At 40.0% G+C, this 18,029-nt stretch overlaps 1 protein-coding gene across 1 annotated transcript in view; it reads right to left on the bottom strand.

Annotated features, from left to right (window-relative positions):
• AMPH (amphiphysin) overlaps window positions 1-18,029 on the bottom strand; it is a gene marked incomplete at both ends in the record, with an annotated part of 103,815 nt that overhangs the window by 57,266 nt on the left and 28,520 nt on the right. The window contains one exon of the mRNA XM_080610309.1: window positions 1,177-1,257. Coding sequence (XP_080466435.1) covers window positions 1,177-1,257 — 81 coding nt within the window. The remainder of the gene's footprint in view (window positions 1-1,176; window positions 1,258-18,029) is intronic.

Below are 18,029 nucleotides of genomic sequence, written 5' to 3'. Positions count from 1 at the left end.
AGTAGTTCTCTCACCCTCTAGTGCCTTTCTGTGAGCTCTACATGATAGCTCATGAAGATGACAGATACCTCAGTTCATACTTACATAACAAGCTATTTTCTTGGTGGCATTAATGCACCTCCTGGTAGGCATTAACTTGTGCTAGAAAGCTACTATATAATTATTGCAATTAATCATATTGGAGCCAAAAAGTCTGTCCAATGAAGCAAGGAATAATTGAGGTTAGAATTTAGGAGAATTAGAATTTAGCATTGGGAGTATGTTATAAACTCTTCGGGGCACCTTTGTTTTCTTATGCTGTTTTTACAACATTAAGAGTAATTGAGCTCTGCTCCCCAGTAGTGCTTCATCAGCACTGACACCACAGTCCCCTGCACTGACAGGAGCCAACACACAGCAGTCTGTAACTATTCATCTACTCACTTTGTTATAAACCCTGCATATTATATACCACTGCTAAGGGAGTGGGGTTTGTTCAGCCTGGAGGCACCAGAAAGATCTGAGAACAGCCTTCCAACACCTAAAGGGGCCAACGAAAAATCTGGAAAGGGGCTTATGACAAGGGCCTGTAAGTGACAGGACAAGGGCGAATGGCTTTAACTGACCGAAGGGAAACTGAGATTAGACATTAGGCAGTAACTCTCCCCTGTGAAGATTCTGAGGTGCTGGCACAGGGTGCCCAGAGAAGCTGTGTCTGCCCCATCCCTGGCAGTGTTCAAGGCTAGGTTGAATGGAGCTCGGAGGAACCTGCTCTAGTGGAAGGTGTCCCTGCCCGTGGCAGGGGGTTGGAACTGGATAAGCTTTAAATGTCCCTTCCAAACCAAACCATTCTATGCTTCTTTGTAAGAAGGCAACTATAAAGCTACATTTAGTTGGAGTTGGGTTCTATTCTCAATTACACTGTTGAAAATGTGCTGTCACTCAGCTGATCCCAAGTGGTTAAAGCATGACTGTGTTGGACATGTGTACAATATGTCCTTTTATTATGAGTACATTTCTTAGCCCTCTGCATGCAGAAATTCAATTGTCCTTTCTGTTCGAAAATAGCAGAACAAAATGTTATATCCCCCAAGAAATCTTACCTGTCACTCTGTAACACCTTCTTCAAAATCAGAAAGTTCAAAGAATCTGCATTTTTCCTAAGACACAATTAAAGAAACTGAAAAAGTAACTGACCTCTTGTCGTTTGAAATTTTGAACGTATTCTTCGAACTGTTCATCTTTTGTTTCATCTGCTTTTCCCAGTTTTTGAAGTACCTGCATTGAAAATAAAAAGGAATAATTAAATGTATGCGTCACGAAACAAAACCATTGCTACTTTCAACGCTTCTGTTCCTGCAGCTAAGGCTTAAATAGCATGTTATTTTTGGGGGTGTTGCATGCACTACTGTTTCTGAAGTTCACACAGGAACCATTTTGTCAAAATAAAAAGGGATAAAAACAGAGGTACGTGTGTGTGGAAATACACTTCAAAGCATGGAGTCCTTGGGGATATGTGGAGGTTTTTTAATGAAGCAACTTTTCTTTTAGCAGAGAATCCCAGATTTTCAATGCAAGAGTCAGTATTTCAGTGCAATAATCAGGGAAATTTGCTGGCACTGCAAGTTGTCCTACTGTTCAGATAAAGAAAGAAAAATGAAAATCAAATTTCATTAGGTTTTTATTCAGTTTATGGTTCATTACATCAAATGGCATTAACATTATCCTTATCCCCATTATTTTCAACGTAAAGCCCTAGAGAATAAAGAACTGTGAGGTTGCATGAGAAACTGTTACAGCTGATGCTTATTCAAAACTTCCATTGGTGTTCATTTTATTCCCCTCATTAATTCAGAAGTGGGTTTTCATCCACTATATAATAAATATACTCCAATATATCAGCAGTATGGGCTATTCCTGTGATAGCAATATCAAAAGTCATTTGACACAGGTACACTTTACACTGGTTTTAACTACCATAAATGCATTTTTTTATATCTAGGCACTATCCATTCATTTTAACACCCAAGACTTACACGTAGTTGCAAATAGGCTTCACCTTGCTTGTCAGGCAAGTTCTAAATCTTTATAGAGTACTTGCATGTGGGATGAACCATCTCACAGACTGCTTTCCCATGACAAACTGTCCAAACTTTCCATTTTCACAGAATAAAAAAAAAGACAAATAAACAAATGAAAAAACTCCACAAAATAGAAACAGCAGCAAGTAATGGCTACTACTCCTATGAATGAAGATGTAAAGATCATCACCTATTCTTCTCAAAACAAAGACTGCGCAGCTCCAGTCCTGACATATTCTCCCTCCGACTACCTGCCTTTCCCAACCCCATCCAGCCCCTACCACAAAACCAGACCACAGGGGTTCAAGATGATCATGAAGGTGATGCAATGCTACCCATGGACCTGGCATGTGGCACTTCAAGGACATTTTGACATATTTGCAGGAGTAAGACAGAAAGAATGACATCAGAGAGGAAAACAAGACAAAGACCAGTCTTTTGCTGTTGATAGCTATGCTCTAGCTTTTCATTTTCTCATCTCATTTGTGCATTTTGAGTTGTTTTTAAGCCTGCTGACTACTCCCAAAGACCTCACATACTCTCATCACTAACCTCTTCATTAAATATTTAAAAGTATCACAGATGGTTTTACAGAGGAATCATTTAACATCTCAAATTATCACAGGCCTTCACAGTGCTCTTTGTCACCAGTGAGCCAAGCAGCCTGCCCCCGACTGTGGCATGATTTTGATCCACACCAGGCAGCGTGTGGATTCTCTGAAAATCCAACATTTCCCTTTCAAACAGATGGCTGCCAGGTAAGCCTCCTGCCCACATAATGCATTCAAATCACGTTCACAGGAACAAGTAGAAAGCCATTAACTGTAGTCTGAATGATTCATAACATACGTAACAAACCATGGTGAGAAATGCCATGATAAACGCTTTTTCCCAAAACACCAATGGCACACATCCATGTCTCCAGATGTGCACTCAGGCCCAATAGCACAAGGATCAGAAGGGAACAACCTACCTCTTACAGCATCTACCTTCTACGGTTTTGGGGTTTTATTTCATCCTATCTCCGACTTTAAATTTCTCTGCAAGTATTTACCTGAACTAAGATACAGTGTTAGATTATGGCCTCTGCAAATACTAATCCTAATCTTAATCCAGGGTTACATTAAATAGCCATTAATAACATAGCTTCCCAATTTTCCTAATCCTAACCCAAACCAGAACTACAGGTATGTCCCACAGTTGGAAGCAGAAGTTCCTGCAGCCCATGACATACCCACAGGTAACTGGGGCTCACACACTCCTTTCCTAAATACAACCCTAATACAACCCTAAACACCATTGCATATAGAAAGAGCAGGATAGACTGGGCTAGAATAAACTATTCCTCATGGTCCCTTTAGATCCCATCCATATAGCCCTATGGACCTATGCGGCCACTGAATGTATAGCTCAGCCTTTCACAAGCAACCTTTTTGTAACCACAACTTTACCACTGGCAGTGTAAATAGAGAGGTGACCAGACTGCAGGTAAGTCTTAAAAACTGATCTACCTTTCAGCACTTCTGTTTCAAAGTGGATGTCTCTGGTCAACAGATGTCTAGTTTGTAGTTTATTGTTGCTCAGCTTGGTCACCACCTATAGGGTGTCTGCGGAATGGTTAAGGCCAGATAAAGGCTTGTGTACACTACACACAGGTTCCTTTATCTCCAACCCCTCTTTGGGACAGGCTGAAGTAAATTCTAGATCTAGACATCCACTTCATCTTACATAGAGTACCTTGGTCAAGATTAGAGTCAGGGTCTGGTTTAGGCCTAGGTTTAGGAGAGAGCAAGTAGACACCCTACTAGCATTACGTTTAGATACTGGTCAAGAGAAAAATGGACTTAAAATGCCCAGGTTACTCAAAAGCATCTGGCACCTCTTAGAAGTAAAATGAAAGCTGTGCTCAGGAGCAGGAAGTGCCTAACCTCCCTCTTAAGCCTCAGTTCAACCACCCTTCTAGATAAGGATTAGATTTTGTAACAAGAATAGCTCAGTTTATTGGTGGCTCCTGAGGACAGGAGAAGGGTAGATGGACAATGTTTTACAAAAGCCTTGGAGCGCTGTACTGTGTGCCAAAGACAGGAGATGTGGACAGCTAAGTGGCTAATATTTTATTTCTGGTCCATATGGTAGGTGACACATACTGTGGATTTGCATTCAGGCATTAGAAAAGGAAAGAACAGAGGAACCAAACCTGCTGCTGAACACTCAATGGTCTGCGGGGCTCAAATGAGGACCTGACTCAGAAGGCAGGTGGCTAACATTTTTTCTTCTTAGTGTACCAATACAGAGAAATAATGTTTGCAGTTAGGGCTAAGAACATACACATCTATCAATGTACATGAACTGCCCGTTCAATTTGAAATTAAATAATTAAATAATTAAAAAAATAAAATCAACAGACAAACTAAATCTGAATAAAGATTCTACAGTCAAGTATTCTGCAGTCTTCTGAAGACCGTATAAAATAGCTGGTGAACATGATTAGCCTATCCAAAAAAGAAACAGGTAAAGCACTACCCCATTTCTTATAGTTAGACTAAATCAGCTCCTGGTAACTTCTCTTAAAATGCCCTAAAAAAAACCCCAAGCAAAACACAACCCCCTTCACCCCCCCAAAAAACAACCCAGCGGCTTTATTTTTTCTTAAATACTGTGGTCTCCAAACATACTATTTTCTAATGTGCTTAGTGCACTGAATTATGTTAAGGATCTAAAATGAATAGCAGCCTTGACCCAGCGTGCTGCTAAGAACTAAATTATATGAACTAAATAATTAAGATCAATTAGCATTGAGAATGACGTAAAAGATAAATCTGATCTGATGGTAAACCTAGATGCTGTTGAGGGAATACATGCAGAGAAGAATTGTCTGCCAGTGTTGTCCTGGGATAAATAAATGACAAATTCTACACAAACACATAGAAGTGTAAGGATATCAAGCATGTCTGGTATCATTCATAAGTGTCATCAAGAGTACAGGCCTACATAGAAAACGCAAGAACATTTCCATTAGGGAATGCTGCATCTTCAGTAAACCTTTTTGGAAGATAGATGACTAAAGGGGAACAGTTGAGTCTTACAAGTGCCTTCAATTACCAAAGAAAACATTTCTGTTTTATGAGGATCTGAAGAATTAGGAAGAAAAAGTCAGTAAACTTGCTGATCTTGAATTGAAATGGTCAATTTCACGATGACTGTGATGTGAACATTGTTAAGTGTCTGCAATGTGCCAAAAAAAGGAAATAGAAAAAATTACGGATGAGCTTGGGTAAGCTTGATCATACTGAAAACTCTTGTCTTGCGGCAAGGATGACAGTGTTACAATAGCAGTTAAGACTACTACCCTGACAGACCCACCCATCTTCCCCTATAAAAGTTTCTGACAATGTGGCATTTCAAGGAGAGAAAAGAAAAAGGAAAAAAGCAAAATAATAAAAATAAGATGTGAACTGTGGCCACCCAGGAGCTGCCTCAAGAGCAGCTCATCTCCCTGCACAGGAGGGCGATAGTAACCTCAGACATCCCAACACAGATCATCCTCTGCCATGCATCAGTATTCTTAAAGAGCAACTAACACACTCAAAACCACTCGGGGCAGAAAGACATGACTGCTCAGACAGGACTATCCAGGACAAGACTTTATCAGCAATTGCCAGGACTTTTCAAACAGTGAAAAACCCAAGATAATCCAACTCACCTCAAGTAGCACTATTTAAGGATAATACAGAATAACCCCAATATGAAAAGACAAACACTCCTGAGAGTCCAAAATCTTTTGAGAACAGCACAGAGCCCTGGAACTCAACAGATGTAAACTACATTTACAACACTGTTTCACAACACTTTTTTTCTACTACCATACTCCTCTACAACTTATAAAAGAAACACTAGGGCTGCTAGAGTAATATGCACACCTTAAATTAGGTATATGCACAGTAAATTAGGCAGCTGAGCACTCGGGGGTGGGGGAAGACAAACCAACCAAACAACAGTATTTAACACTTTCTTTTTAAGGCTAAAGCCTTGGCTTTCCAAACAAGCTCAGTTTTTTTGGCTCAGCCAGAAACAATACCATATTTAATATTATGGTTTTGTAAAGTAAGTAGATAAGCAGCCAGAACATACCCAGTAAGTATAAATTACCATTTTATCTCAGATTTAAGATACACATGCCTGAAACAGCACAGTGTATTGCTCAGTTTCAGTTCTGCCAGGATCATTTTGTTCCCAATATAGCTCCAATCTAAGAAGCTGATGCACGTCTCTCTTCCAAGAGATTGTCTGAATTCCATACTTTCCATGTAACACAGCCATAGACTTTCCAAGAACTCAAGCTTGCCTTTCTACTACTGCTATTCCATCACTGCATTCCTGCACAAACAACAGTGACAAATGTTTGCTCAAGCCTCCATTCTCATTAATATCTGCTGGAGGGTTGTGGAAAAAAATCCCTTTGTCATTGACAGACTCAAAAGCCTGAAAACCTGTTTAAAACAGAACTCTAAGCATTTTACTAAGAGGGCTATAGAAAAATGTAGGAAGACGCTACAATAAAGCTCTTCACTGATAAGCAATTGCTTTTGCAGTACTGATTTATAGCAGAAACACTCCAGGCATTCCAGGGACTGCAGCTGGCCACCAGGCAGACAAGGGAGCTGAGTCAAGAAGGGTGATGCTCTGGCCTGTTTCTGAAGTCTTCAGGAAGACCCACTGCTGTATAAAACAAATGATAATTTACAAAAGAAACATGTTTTAAATCATTAAGAAAGAAACAATGACCCTCCAACCCAGAACATACAACACTATTTTAAAGAAAGAATTGCCCTGAATATGGCAAATAAATTTACAAGAGCTCAATCAGACACAGAAGCAAGCAGAAGACCTGCAAGAAATACCTATGCTCTCACTCTCCTCTGACCACTCTCTCTTCTTCCTCATCTTCAGCAGAATCAGAGTCTCCATTGTTTCCATTACTGATCTTAAGAAACAACTAAACTTAGTTCAGTTTTCCAGATCAAGTGGCCTGTAATTACCATTCCTTCTTTCTGCACATACTTGCACTATTAATAATAGACAGAACAACTGATCATTCAGCAGATCACAGCCAATCTTCATTGTCACTTAATCTACCTTATATGTCTGTTACTGCACTGGCATTTGTTCCCCAGCCACCCAGTTAGATCTTCTCCTATACCAGGCACAATAATACCCATATGCCCACCATTTACAGTTGAATTGTATTGCTATAGTTTGACATAGTGGATCATATGCTAGGAGAAAGGACATCACAATAAATTCCAATTTGGGAATACACCATTTAATGGACTACTGCAACTCCACAATTGCTATCCTAATATATGACAGAGGCAGTTTCAGCTGTACAGTGTCACAAATTAAAAGTCATATCCTGGACAGCATTAATACATGAAACATGGCTCAAGCAATGGAAGAGGGCAGCTGATAGGTACCAGGCACTCTCTGGAACGGAAAAGCATAAAAACAACTGTACAGGTCAGACTGCTTGTCTATATAAGATACCAATCTCTCTCCAACCCCCTCACCCTCCCAAAACAAGATGCCTAGGGAAGATACATGACAAGTGTGCAGTGATACTCCTCCAGAACCCTCACCCAATGCCTAATAAACTGCATTTCAATGAATTCCTGAAGTCGTCTTTTTACAATTTATAGCTCTGATAAATTTTCTTATTAATGGATTGTCCTGCTGCTTGTGAAACTCCGATAGGGTATTTGCTGTTTCAAGAAGTACGAAGGTTCACTTCTCTCATGGCTGCTTTTCTTTTGTTCATTTTTTTGTCAGTTTGTGCTTGCTGGTGCTTTGAGTATTGTAAAATACCATGATACATGGGAGTAGTTTGCTAACAAATGAGAAGAGCAGTGAATAATATCCAGACAGGCATAAAACACTATGATATGTTCTCTTAATCAAAATTGAAAGAGAGAAATGCGGTCTTTCTACACAGCCTAAATGACAAATGTGAACATTAAGCTATGAGAGATAATTATATTAGCCTCTCTGCAAATTACAGAATCTAATTGCACATCATTGCCCTGATAATGCAAAGATGCTCTAGAGAGATCCACAAAATAAACAATCCTCTCACTATGAAGCCACAGACTTCTGTACTAGTCCTTGCCCATCTGGGTAAAACCAGAAAATACTTTACAAAGAGCACTGACTTGAACATTGCAGAGCACCACAGCGTGTAGACCATTACTCACCCTACTCTGCAACACCCAGCAAATTTGCTCTCATGGAAATAGGCAACCTTGCAAAATTAAACACAATAGTAGGTGCTGTCATTCTGCTTAAGTGGGATTCTCTAATCACGCAGTAAAACTTAGCTGGACAGTAGGAATAAGGAGACTAAAGGATGAGCTTTGGAGTTTGCACAGCCTCATTTTGCTGATGAAAAGGGAAGGGATACTAACAGCTATGACCATGTGCTGCTAGGGACTTCTCCTGCTTGTCCCTCAGGACTTTCACAGGTCTCCCATACAGTGAAGTGGCTCACCAGACACTCCCTGAATGTATTCTGAAAGGTGCTTATCCCCAGTGGACATGAAAGCCTAGCACAGCTTCAAAGAACTGCCATGTAATTCAAAAAATAACAAGCTGTTAGACCAGCCTTCCTCAGTCTGCGCTGTATGACTAGTCTGTGCAATAAAGATGGGCATCCAGGTAGAGATGCTGGAATGGTGCACAGCAGGTGATTTTCATGGGATGTACCTTAAAGGGGAAAACAAAATGGAAAGAAACAAGAAACTACCAGAAACAGACCAAAATGTGGAGAGAAAAACCAGCGAGAAAACAGAGAAAGATCTAGTTGAGAATGTCCCTGCTCTTTGCAGAGGGGTGGACAAGATGACCTTTGAAGGTCCCTTCCAACCCAGACTATTCTATGAGTCTAAAGAATTAAGAGGGAGAAAAACCATTATGAGAAAATAGGGACCAGACTAAAAGCAAACTATCAGTTTTTAGAAACTATGGGTTTTATTTGCCTTCCTGCAGGCATCTCAGGTAGCACAGGATGTCTCAAACATTACCGCGCAAGTGGCAAACATGACACAGGACCTACGGAAGTGTCTTCTGGAATGGCAGCTTGAGGCATGGAGGGATGCGACCCAAGCAACCTATGTGGGGGCAGATGAATTGAGTTATTAATATCATAACAACCTCAATCCTCAAACTTTTGACTATTCTTTTTCCTTACAAATTCTCTTGATGCAATACTAGTTAATTCTTTGCTCACTTTACCACTGGGGAAAACAAGGTATAGGAAAGGCAAGTCACTTTTAAATCAGGTTCAGAAGTTAATCACAAACAGGGTACCAAAACTTGATTATTCTAGACTAGCATCTTAACGTGTGGGCCACCCTCCTGTGAAAAGGAGTTCTGTGGTGCAGAAATCTGCTGTGTTCAGATTATCTGCACTAGAACTGTACAGAAGAGGAGACGTAGACAAAAAAGCATCTTAAAACTGGAAAGACAATCTGTTTGCCCTTCTCTGGCTATGGTTGCTCTCACAGATCTTGAGAAGATTGATCGCTTCTTGTGGTGGACCAACAGCTAAATTTAACTGCCTGCACAATAAGCAACAATATCTTTGGCTGAATTTGTGTCCTTTGCTGGATCCCAAATAATCCAAAGCACTACTCTGCTGAATTAATTAAAAAAAAAATCATCTCAGTTGCTGTTGTTTCTTACTCATCTAGCTTAGAAATACCTGGATATTTCTACTAGTAACCAGTGTCTCAGCCTTGTAGAAACTAGCTGTGAATCCAGGCTAACATACGCTCTCACCATTAGTTTTAATTTCCCTCCCTCTTGACACCTCATCCACTTCCCCACTCCCCTTTGGTTTGTTCTCTATACTTACTATTGAGCAGACACTTGCCTAAATACCCCTCTCCTCAAAAAACCAAGAGAAATATGTTATTTATACTGCCCTGATAACATTTCATTCTGTTCATGTGACAACTTCATTTACCTTATCTTCTATTCACTTTCAGCCCTATTTGGGCTGCAAGCTTTTCAAAGCAAGAGACTTTATCCTTTTATAGCACTGAAGACAAAGGGATCATCATCTGGATTTGTTTGATTCTACCAAAAAAATATGATTGATACTTTCTCCTCTGATGTTTACATTCACCTGGTGACCAGCTAGCTCTTTTGCTGTTTACTTGATATTTGTAGCCTTTAGGAAAAAAAAAAAAAGGCTAAAGCAGCCACTTGAAAAACTTTTCACCACACTTGCAAAACATAAAAAATAGCATAAAATCAAATATTAAAGAATTGCCATTGATGAAACTTTAATTATTAAAATTAGATTGGGATAATTATTTAAAAAATGGACTAGGCTGCCTATATAGAGCTTTCTTAAAATAAACTTCCTAGATCTTATCAATAGAACATTAAAATCTACAAAGACATTTGTCTACATCTCTAGAAAGACATTTAGCACTAAAATCTTTTCAGCTGGAAGCAGCCACAATGCAATAAACAATTCTGCCTCTTGTACAGAAAGGCCACTAAAGCTCATCCCTGCACAAGGAGCCTAATATCATCTATCCTGCTAAAGTCCTCAGCAGTGATGCCTGACAGGCAATCTGTTATCTCTAAATTAGTCAAGTTTCTCCCAGCCCAAGAAAAGAGATATCAAACATGAAATTGTAATTTATCTGTAGCTATCACAGTTTCACTTTTTTAATTAAACATTTAAATTCTACCTGGAAAAAGACAACTTTGTCCTTTACAGAGTGTCTCTCTGGATTTATCACAGCAAGTTGTGATGTTCTTCCTGTCTGCTGGGAGTCAAATCCAAATAATCAAGCAAAAAGCTTTTCAGTCACAAGGTCAAAATAAAGATCATACTCCATATAATAGACTTGGAATTTAAATGTGCACATGCATTCTCCCACTGTCTACTTCCATCAGATATATACAGCATATGCTTGCTTATTCGGCTCTGATGATATGCTTTTAGTGGATTTTAGAACTTCAGGAATCCAGGCTTTCACTTTAAGTAGTAATGCTTTTCAGGTGATTTCCTTTTATATTCTCATTGTGGTACCTGATTTTCTGTACCCAGTTTCAAAATCTGGCAAAAATATTTCATATAGGCCTTAATTAAAACCAAACTGAACCAATTTATAATAAAATTAATTGATTTTGACACTAAGTAGATAAAGAGTGTTGATGATAAAATGTAATGTCACCAACTTCATATTGTACTGAGGGAAGTCTCACTTCACAGCATTATAAGTATTTCGGGGGGGGGGGGGGGGGGGAGGGAAATAAAACTGATTTAAGTGAGTTATTTTCATTTCATACAATACTTTTTTCTTTTTCCCCTAATGGTTGCCAGTGAGATAACCCACATCCTTAGACCCAAAATTACAGTTACATTAGTAACCATGCATAGATGATGACAGAGACAAGAGTTCAGGCATTCCTGACATGGGTAATTAGCAGTGCTCACACATTTCTCATTGCACAGCTTCAAAGAGTTAATTCACTTTATTTGCATTCCACCATTACATCTACAAGACAGGCTACCAGTGGTTTTGTGTCTTATCAGTTTGGCTTCTAAATTAGTCCATATGCTCAAAGTAGCAATACAGATGCCTAATCTTGACTGCCTCCCCCAGTTTGAGCTGTGACATTTCCACAGATACTCTTACTTCTTGAGAAAGGTGTTGGCTGAGGCTAGAAAGAGACACCCACGTGTGGTCCAGCACACATTAAGGTACATATACTGCCCACCCTGATGCTCCTTCATGTCCAGCAAGGATGGGATTTCTATCTGCAGGCTCTCTGTAGTCTCTCTGTAATCTTCATTACAGAGCTGATATAGTGGAGCTCTGGGGAAACAAAACTGAAAGCTTCCAGCATGGTTTGGTGGCTTGCCAGCAGAATATTTCACCACCTGTTAAGACAGTCTCATGTCATGCCACACACAGAAATGCGTAATTCTAAAATAACTTTTCCTAGTACTTTGAAAAACATCTTCCATATTGACGTTCATCTGTGGAAGAATTCACTGTTTCTTCATAGATCGTGAATATATCGCACACTAATATATCAATGATGTGCCTGATAAGGCAACACTTGCTAATCAGGTAGTCTTCACCTTTAGGATGCTCCAGAACTCTCTCCTCAGCCAGAGAAAGACAGTGGCAATGACACAGCACTTCCAGGTGAATTCACTTCTTTAGACAGAATGATAAATAAGCTTGTTTCAAAAAATTGAGGAAATCATCTCCCAGCAGTACTAAAAATTAGAACATATACACTTGGTTCAACTGATGTAGCAACTCATGGAATCTCTGAAGCCACACAGGCCTGTCTTTTTCAAGAATAGCTTTGTCGGAACTTTACTGATACACAACAGATTTATTTCAGACTTACTGGAATAATTTGTGAAGACATAACACCATGTGCTAGTCAGGTTTCTGAACAAAGTTACCCTTTTCTCCTTCTTATTGCCTTTTAGAATTATTCAGCATTTTTGCATTACTGAAGGTCAAACTAGCTCAACAACGTTACTGTATTCTAAAGCTGCTCAGCTAACAGTATATTTCTACTTTTCTCATTAATTGCTGCTAAGGATAAGCTTGCAGGAGTATGTGCATCACTTCTTCATGGTCACCCCAGGTGGTGGCCTTTTAGCTATTGAAAAGGCAAAATCCTCTGAACTGAAGCTGAGGTCAGCAAGAACTGCCAAGGACTACCAGCAGTGGTGGTGGCAGTGCTCCAGCTTTGACACCTAGACTTTGCGTGAGACACCGTAAGCAAGCAGGGCTTCATCCTTTCCCATGGGGCTTGGGGATGAGACTCCAGAATTAGCCCCCAGAGCTGCTGGACTTGGAAACTGAAGTGCTGTTGCTCAGATCAACAGCATGCAGAGCACAAGTAGGGCCCACTTCCTACAGAGGTCTTTTTCTTGCTGAGTAAACAGCAGCTCTGTTCTACTCAATGTGCTTCTGTGAAAAAAAAAAACATTTAAGAGCTCTCTAATGGTCAAACTTTCCAGGCAAAAAGATGTCCAGAAAAAGAGCCTATCTGCTGATGCTGGGGAAAAAAGTGGTATGTAAGAACTGCTTTGCTGCAAAAGAAGCCCTGGTCTTCTGGTGTTACTGCTCATCTGGGTTCATCTTCTGAGGCCTTTTAATGCTCCTTACTCAAATAAATACCAAGTGAGAGGAATGTACCACATGGAGATCAAGATTAACAAGAAGAAAGAATTCAGGATCTGGACAAAGGACATTTTCAGTAGAGACAGAGGGTTAAAATGCCCCAAAGTGTAGCTGTAAGGACAGACAGAAAATAGCACTCCCACTACTGAGACAAAATAAACTAACAGTGGGATGCTGTGGCCATTTAGCCTGTTATCAGTCACAAGGCATGCTGGAGCAACAGCAAAGCCAGCTGGAGTGACCTTCATCAGCAAGTCCTGTGCTGTGAGGCCTCTCAGATGCTTCAGAACCAAACAGAAGCCATGCTTCAGTGAACAGCTCAATAAAGACCTTCATCAATACACAAAAGATGGGAGGAACTTCTTCCACAGGAAATGGAGGCAGGCTAGCTACTATTGAAAATCACCATGAATATGGTACAGAGCTGGAGGGAAGAGGACACTAAGTTAATAGTCTTTCACACCCTAAGCCTTGTGAAGGAGTATGGGAAGGTGGCAAAAAACTTGAGTCTTTCTTCTGAAGATCAGTCGTGCTGGTATCCTGCAACCAGTGGCAAAGATGGAAACAGTGATCATCATTCTCCTTAAAATAACTTTAAATTGAAATAAATTGGAAGACTTGTAATTCCTGACTTCAATCTACTCTATCCTAAACTGAGCAAATGTCATGACTGCGACTGTCCCCTGTGGTCAAGTTTTCTAATCTTCAGCTATTCTCTTGGCTTTCTTTAAGACTCTCTCCAGCTTGGAGGTAACTTTCTTCTCTAATAATAGTATGCCTAAATTCAAGTTTCCTTAAATTATCCCAGATCCATGAAATCCTCTTGATTTTCCCACCTTTCTAGAAGCTTTGAAAATCAGTTGTATGTAGGAAAATCAGAAAAACACTTGACGTATTTTAAAATCAGCAGTAAAAAGAAATGTGTTAAAACACTGAAAATCAGCTTACATGTGAAAATAGATCTGAAAATGGCATCAGACAGGGAAAAAAAAAACCAGCAAAGGAGATTATAATGATTTGATATTCAGGGCTAAATACTACCTCACAAAGAGATACCCATTCCTCAGTGTCACACTACACTTGGAGCTCAAATGTACAGTCAGCCCAAATACTCTTATCCACCATGATCACCACAGTAAGTGACTATCTCCCATGCACTTCTTACAATCACTCCAGGACTCCATTTCTAAGAGGAGAAAACAGAGGCACAGGAATTAATTAAGTAGCTGTGCTTACTCAGTGCCACAATGTGAGCTTTAAACTGAACATGTAGATGTTGTGCATCAACACCACACCTATAAATTCCTTTCTCAACAGCTATTGAGCAACACAAAAAGCTAAGTATAATGGAGTACAGGTATATAAAAAGGTACAAATCTGGTTTACTTCACTCAGGTAGTTAGATTTGTGAGAGACAAGCAGCATTAGTTTCTCTGTCACTCCAAACATAAAGTGATACATATGGCAACCATTACTTAATATTGTCTGTCATACCTACTCAAGCTGTCATATTGCTTGTAACGAAAAGGTAAAAGATAATGGTGCAAAAATAAGCAGATAAAAGTTTACCAGGAATCATTCTGTAAGTGTAAAGCCTGTCTTGACTTTTCATCTTTATATCCAATGCAGTCCCTGAAATTTCCAGCTGTGTAAAATAGTTTCTGCAGCAAGTAATTTCTTAACAAAGACATGTTTCAAGTAGTTTTGATTATATGCTTTCATAAAGGATGCTTTTCACATAATGAGCCATAATGGCTTTAAAAAGGCAAGCAGAACTGTAGGCATTTATAAATTTAAATTTAACCTCTTAACAGATTAGAGATGAACCACATTCATAACGTTTTGTTCATCTACAGGAATATAAAAGCAGTTTTCTAGGAATACAGAAGTATTTGTCACCCACAGGTACTGAAAGATGTTACACATGAGTACCTTAGGAAACTAATGATGCTCTTAGGTGTCTTTAAATAAAAAACTGGTTTTGTCATTTAAACATAGAGACATTGTTTCCAACTAAAGATCACTCCCTGAACTATAATGAACAGAAACTTGTTTAATGGAATAACTGAAGTTAAAGGAATACACTGTCTGTCCAGGGATGACTATCTTACATAGCTTCAGGATTCCCTTGACTGAGCAAGATCATAGCTTTAATGGTGTAAATCCCTTCAAAGCCAGTGGGATTAATCACGCATTGGGATATACACTGTGGTACGGCCTTGGCCCTTGTGTAGCAGAATCAAAGCCTGCCAGTCTCATTGGTGGGCTTCTGGAAAATCCAGCCTGACACCAAAAACTTGCTAGCATTTATGCTCAGGGTGAATATTCTAATTACCAGATGCCTTATGCTGTTGTAAGATAATGGGAAAACGTCTAGGACTTTGAGTACTGCAGTGAAAAATGATCCAAACAACAGCTGTAAACTAAAAGAAGGAACTTTCCTTTTAAAACCTGCAAAATACAGACTTGAAACCAGATCAAGGATGTTTGCATAACTCTACAGTAACATGAAAGTGATCCGCATGCGTGACTGCCTCTGTTTTGCCTGCCTATATGGTGCAGAAAGCACCGAAGTTTACACTCCAAGATGTGCTTGGACTCCCTACTCTCTAGAGATCCTCTTTAGCTTGGAGGATCACCCTTTATAACCTTCATCACCCTTTATAACCAAATATAACTGCTGTCTTTCCCCCATACTTTACTCCATTAACCAGATGCTATCAAGCAGAGTGTCAAGAAGATTTATGAGAAGTTTGATGAAATGTTTAAATGTCATATTGGAGACTGTTATTAAGTCAGTCTCAATTTATCTAAAATAACTGTATGATACCCAACTTGTGGCAGCACAAGATTGTTGATCAATCAGATCTGTCCCTAGAAAGCCAGCTTTCCACTCAACAGTAGAAAGTACTGATGGCAGACTGAGGCATACAGAAGGAGGCATGGTTACAAAAAGGCTGAAAAGGAATGAGATGTGTCCTGCTCTGTGATGTGCAAACCCACGTGCATGTGATGCCACATTATTATAATACAGGAAAGGAGTATTACAGACTCCCTCTTGATCCAACACACTGATGAAGTACTTCAGTCTGAGCCTCAGCATCTCCTATTACTGAATTTCACCTCCCTGCTCTTTCACACAGGACAGTTAGGACGGTATTTGAAGGCAGCAGCTCCAAGAAAGACTATGGTTTCCAGGGAAGTAGACAACTATTTTCAGAATTCTCTTATCTACTATAACAGTAAAAAATACTCTAACAGAAAGTTTTAATGCATTCCCCAGCAAAAAGTCCCATAATAGCTGACATCTAGAGGTTGTGCAAGCTGGTCGATAATTTGCTTCTTTTATAATGTATCTCTGAGTATTGGATTACACACTAGAAGATGCAATCTTTATTAACTTTTGTCCAATGCTTATCTCTGCAGACAGCAAGATTTCCAACAGAGCTAAAATTACTCCAGTTCCCCATAGGGACTATGGGAGATAAAAAAGTAAAGAATGGCACCTACCTCTATGAAATTTTATCAACAGAAGTATTTAAAGGCCTCCCCAATTCATCAATCAACAGGATCATGGCATATTCATTGCCCAATCCTGTTTATGGGGAAAAAACACCCCTCCAGGTATTCACAGTGCTCCAGTTGCTTACTCTGCAGGCAGCTTACACCCTTAGACTATTCTCAAGGTAACTAATCCATACCTTATTCATGAAATTCAATTACTGAGGGAACAGGAGGGGCAGCCATGAAGGGAAATCATGAGGGGCAAGGTGGGGTGGCCATGAGGGGAAATCATGAGGGGACAGGAGAGGCAGTCATGAGGAAAGATAATGAGATGTTACCATGAGAAGTGAGATCTTGAGGGGAGGTGGGGCAGCCGTGAGGGAAGACCATAGGGGGAAGTGGTGGGGCAGTTGTGAGAGGAGGTCATGAGGTAAGAGAAGGGGAGCCATGGGCCTTGAGGGAAGGTGTTGAGGTGTAAGGGCAGCAGCTGTATAGTGTAGGCCACTATGACAGGGCAAATGAAGGGTGGCTGTGACTGGAGACCATGAAAGGCAGCCATGAGAGAGATCAGTTTGCCTTTAGTGACATGGTTTAGTGATGGGCTTGGCAGTTCTGGGGTAGCTGTTGGGCTTGATGATCTTAAAGGTCTTTCCCAACCTAGTTGATTCTATGGTTGCAGCAGTACTTTAGCACCCAGCTTCCTTCTAAACAAGCAACATTCGCTTGCCTTTCAGCAAAGGCTGTCTTTACTCCTCAAACTGCAAACTTTAGAGGGGGCCATTACACTTATTTCCTGGCACTGGAGCAGTTTAACACCAAACAGTCAACTTCAATGCTTTACTGGAAGTCTTTATTCTAGAGCATTATAAACATAAATTTGGCAGCTGCCAACCAATTAGAAATGCACCACAGTCAACATTTTGTTCATTTATAGGAATACAAAAGCAGTTGTCTAGGAATACAGAAGTATTCTAGAGCAGCTACTAGTATTGCCACTTCCCTCGCTTTGCCCACCATAATCACAAGACTATAAACCTGTAAGGACTGCAGGGAATGAGGTATCCACGGATAAGTCTACCCAGGTATATATATACATAGCCATATATACAGCATATGCACACATACACAGACACACACATATATATGTGTGTATGTGTTGGTTTACAGAGAGCTCAATGTGATCCAACAGCATGTGCTTGCAGCCCAGAAACCAACTCTGTGCTTCCTGCCTCAATAGGAG

Source organism: Psittacula echo, assembly GCF_963264785.1.
Source record: "Psittacula echo genome assembly, chromosome: 2".
NCBI classification, from domain to species: domain Eukaryota; kingdom Metazoa; phylum Chordata; class Aves; order Psittaciformes; family Psittacidae; genus Psittacula; species Psittacula echo.
This window is presented reverse-complemented; position numbering and strand designations above follow the sequence as displayed.